The 14,354-nt window shown below is 42.7% G+C and overlaps 2 protein-coding genes across 2 annotated transcripts in view; one reads left to right on the forward strand and one right to left on the reverse strand.

The window, feature by feature from the left end:
* LOC308171102 (haloacid dehalogenase-like hydrolase domain-containing 5) overlaps window positions 1-5,293 on the forward strand; it is a gene marked incomplete at both ends in the record, with an annotated part of 8,588 nt that extends 3,295 nt beyond the window's left edge. The window contains 5 exons of the mRNA XM_080545973.1: window positions 842-935; window positions 2,331-2,364; window positions 2,721-2,895; window positions 4,341-4,529; window positions 4,897-5,293. Of these exons, the coding sequence (XP_080402099.1) occupies window positions 842-935; window positions 2,331-2,364; window positions 2,721-2,895; window positions 4,341-4,529; window positions 4,897-5,293 (889 nt within the window). The remainder of the gene's footprint in view (window positions 1-841; window positions 936-2,330; window positions 2,365-2,720; window positions 2,896-4,340; window positions 4,530-4,896) is intronic.
* A 1,574-nt stretch (window positions 5,294-6,867) lies between these two features.
* On the reverse strand, window positions 6,868-13,222 carry rab43 (RAB43, member RAS oncogene family). The gene is made up of 3 exons (XM_080546193.1): window positions 12,924-13,222; window positions 10,194-10,377; window positions 6,868-9,526 (listed from the first exon to the last, which is right to left on the reverse strand). Exons 1-3 carry the CDS (start codon window positions 13,110-13,112, stop codon window positions 9,273-9,275), a joined length of 627 nt encoding a protein of 208 aa, XP_080402319.1. The 5' UTR covers window positions 13,113-13,222; the 3' UTR covers window positions 6,868-9,272.
* Between the last annotated feature and the right edge of the window lie 1,132 nt (window positions 13,223-14,354).

Consider the following 14,354-nt stretch of genomic DNA (forward strand, 5'->3'; position numbering starts at 1 on the left):
GAGACAACAAGGGCACTATTAGCTTTCCTTTTCCTTTCCTGTCAACAAGATGATCTTGTTCTCTGTTAAGGAGGCGAGGCGGAGATCAAGTAAATCATTGTTATCATCCCTGAGGACTGTCATGGCAAAGCAAAGTCATCCATGTCAAGCAATCAATGGAATGTGGTCAGATTGGTTTAAGAATGTAGATTGTAGTTGGGAATGTCTAACCCCATCAGGGGTAGTGGATGAGTGCCCTCTACAGGGGGAAGGGTAGAGGTCCAGACTATAGGTGTTGTAAGTAGGGGCGAGGGTAGAGGTCCAGACTATAGAATGAATGAATGAATGAATGGTCTTTATTGTCATTGCTACAGTACAGGTACCAAACAACGAAATTTAGGAGGGGTGGCTCCCCTGGTGTTAGGAAAAAAAAAAAAAAAAAAACTTAAAAAAAAAAACACAAGAAGGGAAGGAGCTGGTTTACATAAACAAAGGCTATGTACACTATCCACTATACTATACTGTACAGATAAACGACTAGGGTTGTCATATTGCACAATAGTGTTATTGCACATTTATTTAAAGTGTCGCAGTTTGCAGGCTTGAAATGTACATATTTGTGCCTCAGCACTACACCTGATTTTTTTCAGTCCAGCAGCTGCCATCAATCTGTCCAGACTGTCCAGGGCCCAGAACCTAGGTATAGGTGTATGTAGGGGGGAGGGTAGAGGACCAGACTATAGGTGTTGTATGTAGGGGGGAGGGTAGAGGACCAGACTACAGGTGTTGTGTGTAGGGGGGAGGGTAGAGGACCAGACTACAGGTGTTGTTGGAATGCTTCTCCTTGACCCTGCGACTCCAGCCTGGGCTTCGAGAACGTGGTGAGCGTGGACATGCTGAGGGAACACTTCCCCCTGCTGGACATGGTGGACCACAACAGGCGGCCCAAACAACCGGTACGCAAATCACATGACCGTGGAGGTAGAAATCGGAGGACGGGCTCATTGTAATGCATGGAACGGAACATGCCTGCTTGATGCTATTCCGTTCCATGTATTACAATGAGCCCATCCTCCGATTTCTACCTCCATTAGCCTTCCCACCTGGTCCATGATATGCTGCTCCAGCTGTCACTCAGGTCTAGGATACACCGTGCCGGATTTGGCTGAAACAGCGATGATCTGATATCGTTTGCACCTCACGGCTACACGACTCCGCCGATTTCGTGAGCTGAGACGGTGACGAGACGATACCCGCTGGGAGGGTGTTTCCGTATCGTTTTTGGAGTAGAACTGTATTCAAACTGGGACACTTCCTAAACTGTTCCCCTGGTAGCCATTGTCATTTGGTGTAAAGGACCTGATCTTAAAGGACCAGGGGGGTTATTTATAAAACTGTGTAGGACTGGCGTAAAAAGGTCCCAAGCCTTTTTCCCTTTATAAATCACAATCAACAATCAACATTTTGCGCACGTGAGCAAGCATCTTGTCCCACCCTTCAACCACCCATCGTTGCCTATAAATGGTCAGTGAAACAGCCCTAATTAATATTCATCTATAATGACTGCATGGCGACAATGAAGGCAAATCCCGACAGAGAGGCGAAAAAAATGAAATTTCACCTAGTGAAATTCTGCGCAACAGTTCTGCCCAACGAACACGTGATATATGAAACTCGGCACTCATATCTGCCCAACTGAGGCATCGAAAACCAGAATCAGTAATTTGTCCTACTGTTCAGCTTATTATTTATGAGAATACATTTCATAACATGCAAGTATTGTTTATTACTGTAATTACAGATCCAATTAAATATGATTCCCGATTAAACTGTACAACATATTTGAGTTTTTTTTACAAAAACAGATATCTCAGTTTGTATTTATTGTATTTATTAAATCATACTTTTTGGGGGGGGGATTAGATTAGATTTAACTTTGTACATGTACTAAGATTAAGAAACGCAGTTTGGCATCTCACCAGATAGTACATAGTGCAAAAGCCATGAATATATGGACAGTGCATGGTGGGACAGTATGCAATATTACAGTGCGTATTTAAGTAAATGAATATAAAGTCATTATATGCAATGAATGACATTAATATCATTACCTCTTATGTGCTATTCATTATGTGCTATTCAAACGTCCAAGAGTCCAAGTATTCTCAGATTTATATGAATTTATAAAAACATAGAGTCATGTTAGTGTTACCATGTAACCTCTGGTTGTGTGCCGTGCACAGTGATGTCAGAGAGAGATGTGATGTCAGAGAGAGATGTGATGTCAGAGAGAGATGTAGTCAGGGAATCTGACAGGATGTGTTCTGAATGCGTCTCCTCTCTCATTACAGTCCTCACCCATCTTGAATCTCCCTAAAGTCGAGGGTAAGATGCATATTGTGTGTAGCTTTATTGTTATGATGAAAAGAGTAGTATTTTAAGACTCTATATGTATATGTATATATATACGTCTAAGATGTCTAAGACGCTATTCTAATGGTAATGTGATTAAGGGTGATTAAGAAAGGTGACATGGGGAATTCTTCATTGAAAATGTGTTTTAGTCTGGGACTAGGCTTAAGCCTTGTCTGTGAAACCGACCCATTGATTCCCAGCTAACACTACCTAGCTGATACATATCTGCAATTGCTTACATCTTGTATTTTTATTGTTTTTGTTTGTGTGTGTGTGTGTGTGTTTGTTTTGTCTGTCTGTCTGTCTGTCTGTCTTCCTCATTGCAGCTGTCATTCTATTTGGGGAGCCAATCCGATGGGAGACAAACCTTCAGTTGATAATTGACGTGCTGTTGACCAATGGGAACCTGACCAATGCCTATGAGAACCAACACTCCGACCACATGCCCCTGCTGGCCTGCAACATGGACCTCATGTGGATGGCAGAAGCCCAGTCTCCACGGTAACGCTTAATACAGCATCACCACAGAGAAATTGACCGGAGCCCAGTTCTGTAAAGCAAGGGCTGAATTTACACTGCAGGTCGTAATGCCTAGTTCCCGAATTTTTGTCTATATCCGATTTTTTTGAAGGCCTGCTTACTACTAAAATTACCCATATCCAATAGCTGTGCTTACACGTAACACTTGAAACAACCCGCATGCGTACATAAGGGTTTGGTTATGAAAAACGCAAGTAAACAGACAGCCGGCACTTGCAATGGCAAGGCAAGGCAAGTTTATTTGTATAGCACATTTCATTGAGTGAGGTTCCAATGTCATCAGAATGCGATTATAGTGCAAGTTATATCCGACCTGTTAGACCGGTTAGATCACAGTCGGGATGACAGATATCCGACTCGTATCACATTTATTTCCGCATATGATTGAGACCTGAATCGGATCTGAGAATATCAGATCCAATGTGCTTTTTTACTGGTTACACTTTCATGTAATTTTAAATTAATTTAATTTTGTCATTTAGCAGACGCTTTTATCCAAAGCGACTTACAATTACGAATTACAGGGACATTCCCCCTGGAGTAACTGAGGGCTAAGTGCCTTACCCAAGGGCACACTAGTAGTGGTGTGGCTTCAGGCGGGATTTGAACTCACAACCTTCCGATCCCAAGTCCAACTCACTATCCACTAGACCACCACTACCCGTATGTTACATATGTTACATATCCGATCTGTGCCACATGTGAGCAAGACATCTGAATCGTGTCACTTCTACCTGGCAGTGTAAACGCGGCCTAAGAGAACACCACACAAATCAGGCTCTTCCAGTTGGTCAGTCAAACAGACATACCAGGGCAATAACTCCACAATCATTCTCTTTGGTAATGCTAGTCCTATGCAAATAGGGGGGACCAAAGCTATCTACCTTAGCTGCAAGAGAAACTGCCCAATGCCTGATAGATCTATTGGACAGATATTGGTTTGTTTTCTAAACTTCTCCCACGCAGTTTCGCATTGCTCATGGTGTATGGTCCTCTGAGGCTCAGTTGGCAGAGCATTGCGCTCGCAACACTTGGGACCATGTATACTGGAAAATGTATGATGCACTCACTTTGGATATAAGCGTCAGCTAAAAGCCGTATATTATTATATTAGTGTTGCATCCCCAAATGGGGATACCTAAATGACGGGGACGTTGTGTGTGACTGTGGCACTGAACCACAGACCATGCAGCGCCTCCTGATATGCCCCCTGCTGGAGCAGCCCTGCACAGCATCGGACTTGGCAGAGTTCAATGAGAAGGGACAGCAATGTGTTCAGCTGTGGTTGAACCACATCTAGCCAAGCCTTGTAACTGACTCTCTTGTGGACACGAAAAGAACTCATCTTCTCCTCTTTGAAGTTTGACTCATCTTCTCCTTCCCCCTGCTCCTGCCCCCCCCTCCAGGTTTGGCCACGGGACGTTCCTGGTGTGTCTGGAGAACATCTACAGGAAGATCACGGGCCGGGAGCTGAAGTACGAGGCCCTGATGGGGAAGCCCAGCGAGTTGACGTACCACTTTGCTGAGTTCCTGGTCCGAGAGCAGGCAGCAGAGAGGGGCTGGAGGACCCCCATCAGGTCACTCTACGCCATCGGGTGAGGAACGCCCTATGTTCACGACTCCTATTCTGCTTTTGACATGAAACATTAATACAAAAAATGAAAAGATTAGATTTTTTATTTTTGCTAAATGCATAGGAACATAGATATCACTCTATGCCACCGGGTGAGAAACCCACTACTCTGCTGCTCTACTTTCATTATTGCTATTCTCATTCAAACATAAAACATTAATTAAGTTTTGCCTTTTGCTGAATGCCTTAGATATGAACATGTGTGGTGTGTTTTTTTTTGGGGGGGGTTGAAAGCAGAGTAGAACACAAATGGTACGTTTTAACAGATGGGCAGTTCTATTGGGAAGTTCTATTGCATTCTAATTCCATTTGAACTCTCCTGTCGCCAGGGACAACCTGATGACGGACATTTACGGAGCCAACCTGTACAACCGCTACCTGGAGGAGAGACGGACCAGGCAGAGCGCCCAGGTGGTGGCCAAGGTCGCGGCGGGCACCGGCACCCCCAAGGCGCTGCCCCAGGACGTGGACATGGACCTGGCCTGGGAGAGCGAGCTGGCCTCCCCCTCGGCCCACTCCTGCAAGTCCATCCTAGTCTGTACGGGCGTCTACAACCCCCGCACGGAGGTCCCCGTGGACGCCAACCACAGCATCAAGGAGACAGTGTTCCACGGTCACCGCGACTTCCGCTTCGACCCGGCTCTGGTGGAACCCGGGAACATCGTGCAGGACGTGGAGGAGGCCGTGGAACTCATCTTCCAGCAGGAGAAGTTTGCTGCTGCATAGAGGATATGATAAGAACATGTAGTGAGATTCTCTCTGTGCCCTTCGGAGACCTGAGGTCACATTGAGCCTCCACCGCTTCGTCCCTGTTCTTAGAACCACTTCAGGATCTCTCCTCTGTGGACCTGAAGAGGTTTAGTAGATATATTTCTTCCCCAATAGTTGATGGCTTGTTTACATTTGTATTGAAAGGTTTCCTGAACTTGAGTACTTATCAAAGAAGAGTAAGCCATACGTTTTAGTACTCATCTTTGAGGAGGGCTTTTGTTTGTATAAAAATGTTAGCTTACACCAGTACAAGAGCTTTATTATCCGTCCCATGCAAGTTGCTGAGGTTTTTATCGTTTTAAAATAGATATCCAGGTAGATTTTACTGCACATAGTCGATAATACCTGATATCGAGGATACGTTATTGTTTATACAAGGTTGTACGTTAATAGCCATCGATGTCCTGCCAACAGATTATATCTTTACGTTCTCTTCAGTTTCATTTAATTTAACGAGGAACATGTTGAAGACAGGCTGTGATGGACCTGCCAGGGAACTGCACTGACAAATACAGAAGCAAAGATGCACTATCTTACTAGAGTTGTGATGCTGCCCGTGTGTTTTCTCTCTATGTTAGTGTTACTCTATCATATTATGAACAACTATTCTATTCACGGACGGCATGCTATTATGTTTTGTAATATCGGTGCTGGAAGTGGAATGAGTAAGGTATTGAATACACACTTTAATTTTACAGGTATTTTGGTGTCTGTATTTTAGAGCCAATAGTCTATACGAGGTGCTGGTTTTCGTATCAGGATGTGTTGTCACGTCAACCACTATAGGATTTCTGTTTAATTGATAACGTGTATGACAGTTGGGTTGTCATAGCTTTTGTATGACGAGTGTTTACTGTTGAGATAGTGGTTTCAATTGAACTACCGATGTATCAGAAGTGCCGTCGGAGGGTAAAGTCTAGGATAATGATACTGCAGTTGTCTGGGAAAAACGATCCACAATGCAGTTTTGAAATGCAATCATGTGAACCAACTCTGTTAATGTAGTGCCTTAACTTATACATATACAGTTTTCTACTTGTACTTAAAACACCTAAACTTTTGTTTTTAACATGTACTCTACCCATATTGTTCATATGTCATAGTATCTCCAATGTATACATTTCTATTATACAATATTATATCATTGTAAAGAAAATTATACGATACCATTTTCCAGTCATGAAAATTGTTAACAAATGTAAGTGATTAATCTCAAGTTATTTATATTGCTAACAGGTTCTGTGGTTGTGGAACTGTATGTATAGGCTACTGTATTTATTTTATTAACAATTCAAGAGCTACAGTGTTGATAACACTTTTTAAAAGAAAAATGTATCTATAATGTGCTGTTGATGATAAAAGACTAAACCTGATTGATTTCTGCTCTTCGTTATCATTCTAAACTCAGTAGAAACAATTCAAACAGGGTTTTTCCTCAGAAAATGACATTTAATTCAATATGAACAGATCATTTTGAGCATTACATCTCCAGATACAAAGATTACAAACAAACACAATTAACTGTCAACATCTCACCATTATAAAGATGTGGAAAAACTGCATAGTTACGGTTTGATTCCATTGTCTGGTCTTTTAACACTGTGACACAACTCTGTTTCACATCCCCACGTACTACAGAAAGGGGAAAGGCACTTGTCCGTACATCTTGAATGTCTGTCATCACCATCCTTCAAATACATTCATGCATTTTCACATCTCAATTGAGTGTTCATATTAACAGTATCAAAATGGTCATTACATTTCACACAAATAGATATGAAATATGGCAGATAGATTCTTGGAATTCAGTTTTTTTGTGTGCTATAAAATTGAAGATACACTTTTGATCATTTTTTGGGAAATGTTATTTTACTAGTGCCTTGTGTAAAACAGTCAAAGTGCAAGCACTTAAAAAAAGACCGCAAATATGACAGACATGAAAACCCAGGGTGACTGACTACTGGCAAGACGATTCCCTCAGCGGCCTCTTTATCATCCGGTTATCGAGTCACATCGACACAATTGCTAGCGTGCTAAATGTCTTGCTACGGTGAATCTAAAACATCTCTAAAGAAGAGTCATCCGACTTCCTTTAGTGACGTCATATCGCGGAGTCTACCTTTAACTCTGTGTACGTAATAGAGTAGTTGGAGAGCACTGGAATATGTCCTGTTCTGGCCTAGCGTTCCTCCCACTAGTCTGTGACATACAAACAACAACAACAATGCCCATTTGCTCCCTTTCCTCAATGCAAATACATCAAATAAACAAATATATCACTGCCATCTTCACAAGAGGGATTCACGGTACTGAACCATGGTAATATCCACAAGTCACATTCTTGTGTGCCAACACTGTCCCGCATTGCATCTCTCTCAATGTCATAATCACTGCATCACTTCAGATGTCCTTGTATGATCATGTTGATGAAGCACTGTGCAAATGAAAGCCTATGCTACATACTATAACTTCTAACACATCATCATCATCATCTTAATCATCATCACTATCCTCATACTAGCTAAAACACTGCCAGTTTGTTGTCTAGCAGATCTGGCTATGTATTTAGGGCTATGTTTTAAAGCCTAGACCAGGGCTATGTATTAAACCCAGGGCTATGTATTAAACCTAGGGCTATGTATTAAACCCGGGGCTATGTATTAAACCCAGGGCTATGTATTAAACCCAGGGCTAGGTCTTAGACCAGGGCTATGTATTAAACCCAGGGTTGGTGGGCACTGGGCACTGTTATCCATCTCCTATACCACCAGGTACCTCTCTACCTCTCTACATCTGCTTCATAAGGGCTACACAGACCTTTCAATGCCAGGCAGAGCTAACTCATTGTAGCAGATCATGAGGCATATGACCATGATCATTCCCTGCAACATTCTCAAATCAATTCCTACCCCCTTATGCACTTCTGGTGATCTGAGTGAATTTGACAGCTAGCAGGGAGCAATATGGCAACAACTTCCACAAGTGCGTAGGGCGTAGGGGGTGGAGGCTTATTCGGATAGGGGTAGGATAACTTCTAGTGCTTCTTATCTATAATGGTCCATAGTGCCCTTCACTAAATGTCATTCCAGTCCGGTTGAATTACCCTTAAACGGATGCTCGCATCCTAAAATAACAACAACAACAAAAAGGTTGGAGGTTCAACATCGAGAGCCAAGCCTGCCTTCCTCGCCAGAAGGGCGAGGTGGTCACTGCTGTAGGGAAGGTACAACCGTGTGTTAGTTTAGACACACAAAGTATATGGATGGGTTGAGCCCAGGGGAGGCTGGTGGAAAGGTAGAAATCAGAATGGAATGAAGAATGAAGAATGATATCAAAGATATGTATTTGATGCCATAACTCATTCCGTTCCAGGCATCACAATGAGCCTGTCCTCCGATTTCTACCCCCAGCAGCCTCTTGCGGTTGAGCCCAACCAAACCGAATCAACAGCCAAAGAAATCAAAGTATCATTAAACAGGAAAAATAAGATAGCAACCAGAGGCCATTTTAGATCCACAACATTCCAGTTGTTGGTTCCCTACTCTCCCTTCAGGACCGGTAGATGGCGTGACCACACGCAGCATTGTGGCAGCACTGGTACCGTGTCCTGTGTTACAGCTGTTTTTCAAAATAAGAATTAAAAAACTAGCATATATGCTAAATAAAAGCAACAGCCACATACATTTCCCCCCAGTCGTGGCACAGATATAGGCTACAGTACATCAATAACTGTATCACCATCTGGTCCCTGAAAATGAGCATGGAAAAGTAGCACAAATAGTAAGTAAAGTGTTTTTTTAGTTTTTTTTTAACAGCCTAACAATTATCCACCAGTTTCTCCCCACAGAAAACCCCATTGAATAGAATCAACTTTCTACAGCTCAAATCAGCTAGCTCTAGAACATTTGTGGAACTCTAGAACATTCCGTCGTCATCAACAACCACACCCCCAGCCCTCTGTGGCCACGTCCTTGCTGTTCAGTTTGAAACTGTCTGTTACGTTCTCGTTGAACATGGGCCCGCCATGCCTCAGGATCAGCTCGGCGGCCATCTTGTTGAAAGCCTCGTCGACGTTGTTGGAATCTTTAGCGGACGTCTCGACGGCGCAGAGGAACTCCAGCTGGTGGGCCATGGTCTGAGCGTCTTCGTAAGGGACCTGGCGGGTTTCAGTCAAGTCCGACTTGTTCCCTAAAAATTAGACCGTTGGGGAAAAAACAGTGATGACATGAACGTATAGGTTACATGATGTGACGACATTAGCATGTACTGTATATTTCATGTTATTCATTATCACACGGACCAACCGAAATGATGCCTGCAGAGAAGACATTTGCATAAGAGGGAGAAAGAGAGGTCATCAAGGATGCCATTCTCTGGCCAAAACCTCTAAAGTCATTTCTTGATTCCTTCCATCCCCTATCATGGCCTCCTCCTCCAATCTCACTGGAGGTGAAAGTCTGACACTACTCCTCTCCTCCGATACACTTTGAGAAGGAGGTGAGGAGGGCTCAAGGAATCGAGAACAGAACTTTGAGACCCGTGGCCTAGATAAGGTAGTGAACAGGGGCAGCAGGAGGAGGTAGAAATCAGAGGACAGGCTCATTGTAATGGAATTGAACGAGGAACGGTATCAAACACAACGTGACTTCCATTTCCGTTCCATGCATCACAATGTCCTCTGATTTCTACCCCCACTAGCCTCCCCTGGTCGTGAAAGTGGTTGAACAGTGGCCCTACTTTCCTGTCTGTCTTCACTGAATCTGTCCAATAAAATGAAAAATATGAGTGGGACTGCCCCACTCAGAAAAAATTACTTAAAAAAAAAAAAGAGAAAGTGGTTGAACAAACAACAAACCGATGAGAAGGGGCACGATGTTGGAGCCGCCATATTTCTTCACGTCCTCCATCCACTTGGGCACGGACATGAAGGACTCCTTGTTGGTGATGTCATAGGTGATGATGGCGCCGTTGGTGCTGCGGTAGTAGCTCTGTGTGATGGTGCGGAAACGCTCCTGACCCGCCGTGTCCCAGATCTGCAGCTGAATAACAACAAACAAACATCCCGTGACTACCTCATTCCATCAGTCGTTATCACTGGCAGGGTTCAAAGGTTAGTGTCGTATGTACTACATGTACTGGGACAGGGTATGATAGTACAATGGAATTCTTACTCCAAGCTCCCCCCTCTTCGAAAACACGATAGAACACAGGGTGACTGAACAGTAGGACTGGGATCATTAGCATGACTTTACCCTTTAAGGATTTAACTTTAATCCTAATCCTAACCATCCTCAATCTATACCTGTAAATCGCCAGAAGGATCCCACATGGTTTCTGAGTGGTATTGGGCTCTCTGTTCAGTAGGGGAAAAAGGCATAGCTTGGATCTAGGCTATAGGCCTAGCTCCTCCTCAAAAACACACAACTCTCGTCGTGCTGTAAACGCTCCACCCTGTCATGCTCCTGTCATGCTGTCATGTAACTAGAATTTACGACCAAGTATGTGAGCTGTCTGTCCTAAACCAGGGGGCCGGGAGGGGGGCAAATGAAGAGTCTACAATAATAATAAAATCATCGATTGCTTGCGATGATATGGTGCTGAAGCGTGAGGTGAAACAAATGTGTCACAAACAAGCAATGATTACATGGAGGGACTATCAGAAAGCTAATGCAACACTGGCAAATGCCCTAAACAAGGAACATAACAAACAGGTTAGAGAAAATCTGGAATATATAAAAAGAGAGGAAGTGCTGTCTGCCACATAAAACATTGCTCAAAAAGGACACAATGAGTCTGCAGTCTCAGATAATAAAGGGAACTTCACAGAAAAACTGTGGAAACTTCTAGAGACAATTGCCAACCATGACAAAGCTGTTTAAAAAAAGGTTGACTTCCATTCATAATGCGAAGTACACACGCAATTAATTCAGAATGAGGTTCTGGATTGTCTGGCAGACATGGTTCGAACCAAAGTTATAGAAGAGGTGGAAAAACGGTGAAGTCTTCAGCATCATGGCAAATTAAACAAAAGATGGAACAACAAAAGAACAGATTTCTCTAGTATTCAGGTACAATGGAGCTATACAGGAGAGTCTTCCGCAGAATACAGTTGCTGTAAGGTGAAATTCTAGAAAGGAAAATACAGACATGACATTTGATGTTGTTTTTATGTGCTCTATTAGGCCTACTTTATATACTGAACTCACATTTTTGAAAGCTTGAACACTGTCTCTTAACTTGTCTCTTTTGTCCTGGGTCGAATGTGCCCCTCTGACAATACAACTGGCCCCACCCTGGCCCCACCCTGGCCCCCCCCCCCAGTAAAATTGGTCTAGAACCACCTTTGGGTACGGCTTATGGTTCAGGTTAGGACATTGAAATCATCATAGCTGTACTTCCATCCTTTCCAGCAAGGTGGCATGGTAGAGATGATGACTGCCACCCACACGCGCCATCCAGCACCTTACCGATGTCTTACATCCTCTGTGGCTCAGTTGGTGGCACTTAGATTGTGGGTTTGATTCCCACTGGGACCACGGAAAAATGTATGCACTCATTGCAATGTACGTCGCTTTGGATAAACGTGCTAAATGGCATATATTATTATTGTCAGGTGAGACTACTATCACAATCAGTGTGGACAGAGTCACGCTATCTGTCGTAAGCTCATAGGACCATCAATAGAAAGTGATGACGTCTGCTGACTAAGCTATAGCCCCATAGAGCCACAGAGATAGAACAGTTCTTTATCTATGTCTAGCTCTATATCTATGGATAAAGCTACATGGACTTTCATCACAAAGACCCTGGAGACTAGTCACGCAAGGGTCCTTATACATAACATTTCATCACCCCCCTTTTGACCACTAGCTAAGATCCCTGAACATGATGAAACACAGTTTGTGACCAGAGAGGGAATAGGTTAAACTGTGTAAATAAGGCCCATGACAAACAGTAAGGTTGCCCACCAAAAATGTCATTCCAGTGACAAAGCCAGTCAATTCCTCACTAGATATGATCTGACACTCTTGACTGACTCAGGGACACCAGTGTGTCTTTGTTTATGTTTAACATGTTCAACCAGTGCCTTTGTTTACATGCTCAACACATGAGCACCTGGAGCATGAATGTTTACTTCAGTTAATGTTTGGACATTATTTAATAATCCCTGATTCATATGAAAACCGACTCTAAGAACATACAGAAAAAAATCATGTCATTGTCCTTCTAACCTTGTCATAAATAAAAATCGAATGTTTATCTCTTGAAGTTGAAAGTGTGCTATACGATCAAGGGAATAATACAGTAGATCATATAATAATTCCCATATCTGCCTAGTGTGAATTGGGTATCAAGTGATCCCATGGTGGCAGTGGCCTAGACTCCTTCTGATGATCAGACACTTGACAGGAAACACGTATACATGCAGGGCCCCTGATGCAACACAAAGCAGCAGTAACAACAGCCTAAGTGGCACAATAATGACATGACACATCTAAACCCCTTGTACTAACTTGTTTACTTTCAAATAACATCATGACAAAACCAAAACTGACACATGGACACAAGCTTTACTAATACTAACCTTCACTCGCTTCCCTTGGATGTCTATGGTCTTCATGGTGAAGTCCACTCCGATGGTGTTCCCTTGCCTCTCGATGAAGATGCCCGTCTTGAAGCGCTGGACCACACATGTCTTGCCCACACCGACATCTCCCACCAACACGATCTTAAACACGAAGTCGTAATTATCATCTGAATCCAGTAATGACATGGTCGCTGAGTGTTTATAGATGACAGGACAGTGACAGGGGGATAGGTGTTAGTAACTAACACAAAGCCTGTGTTAGTTGTTTGTTTTGAAAGCAAAACTGACGTGGAGAGTTTCGCCACCTGCGGAATTGCCAACGCGGAAGAAGGGACAAGCAGGCGAATCAAGTTTAGGTATCTTTGCGCCGTGCCTGATTTTTTTTTTAACCTCATATGGCTGTGTTCGAAAAGGTATACTAGCATACTGCATACTAGCATACTCAATGAGTATATGAGTATATGTCACCGCCAATAATTAAAATTATTAATTATTATATTATTATATTATTATATTATTATATATTATTATTATTATTTTATTATATTATTATAATTTAAATGTATTAAAATGATTATATACTGCATACTGCATACTGCCTACTAAATTCATAATAAGTATGCGATTCTCGCATACTCAAATCTCGCATACTCTACAGTCTACAGTGTGAACGCACTGCATACTCAAAATCTACGTCATATCTAGTATGAGTAGTATGCTAGTACGCCATTCCGAACACAGCCCTACATACAGCATTTCTTCACGGCCAGGGGTCCTGATGTGGCCAGCTTCGCCAGAAACCTACAAAAACCACAGAGCGAAGAAGAAGAACCAACACTTCCTTGGCGGCCATATTGGCCAACTTTTGTAGTTCTTTGTATTATTATTGTAGTTCGCTCGTCGATGAAGAAGTTTGTGAAGAGTGTGTAGTTCATTTGTATTTCTACTTAAACTTGCTGCAAGGAACTGTCACTCACTCAAATAGTCAATTTCATGTCATTTCCACCCAATGAAAACAGAACATAATGTACATAAACAAAAGTGGAAAGATTTATATTTCTATTACATGCACTGCAGCATTTTGTGCAAAATAACAGCATCCGCGCAAAAAAAAAAATCGTTTATTGCACGCTTTCGGTCATAGACCTTCTTCAGGCATAAAACAGACAAGTAAATGCAGTGGTAGAAAGGGATCAAACAACATCACTTGATTTAGCCTGTCAACATTTTCCCCTCTCTGAAGGGTAATGTGTTCTGTGCCCTATTTATTTAATTTCGTCATGAGCTGTTCATTTCATGTTAGGGTTAGGCCAGTGGTTCTCAACCTTTTTTGGGCCAGCGCCCCCCTGTCCATTATCCAGGTCTCTTACCGCCCCCCATCAAAAAAAGTTGGCTTTTTTTCTTCCCTGAATATTAATGTTGACTAAT

This window comes from Nansenia antarctica (genome assembly GCF_963989245.1).
Source record: "Nansenia antarctica genome assembly, chromosome: 15".
Lineage (NCBI taxonomy): Eukaryota > Metazoa > Chordata > Actinopteri > Argentiniformes > Microstomatidae > Nansenia > Nansenia antarctica.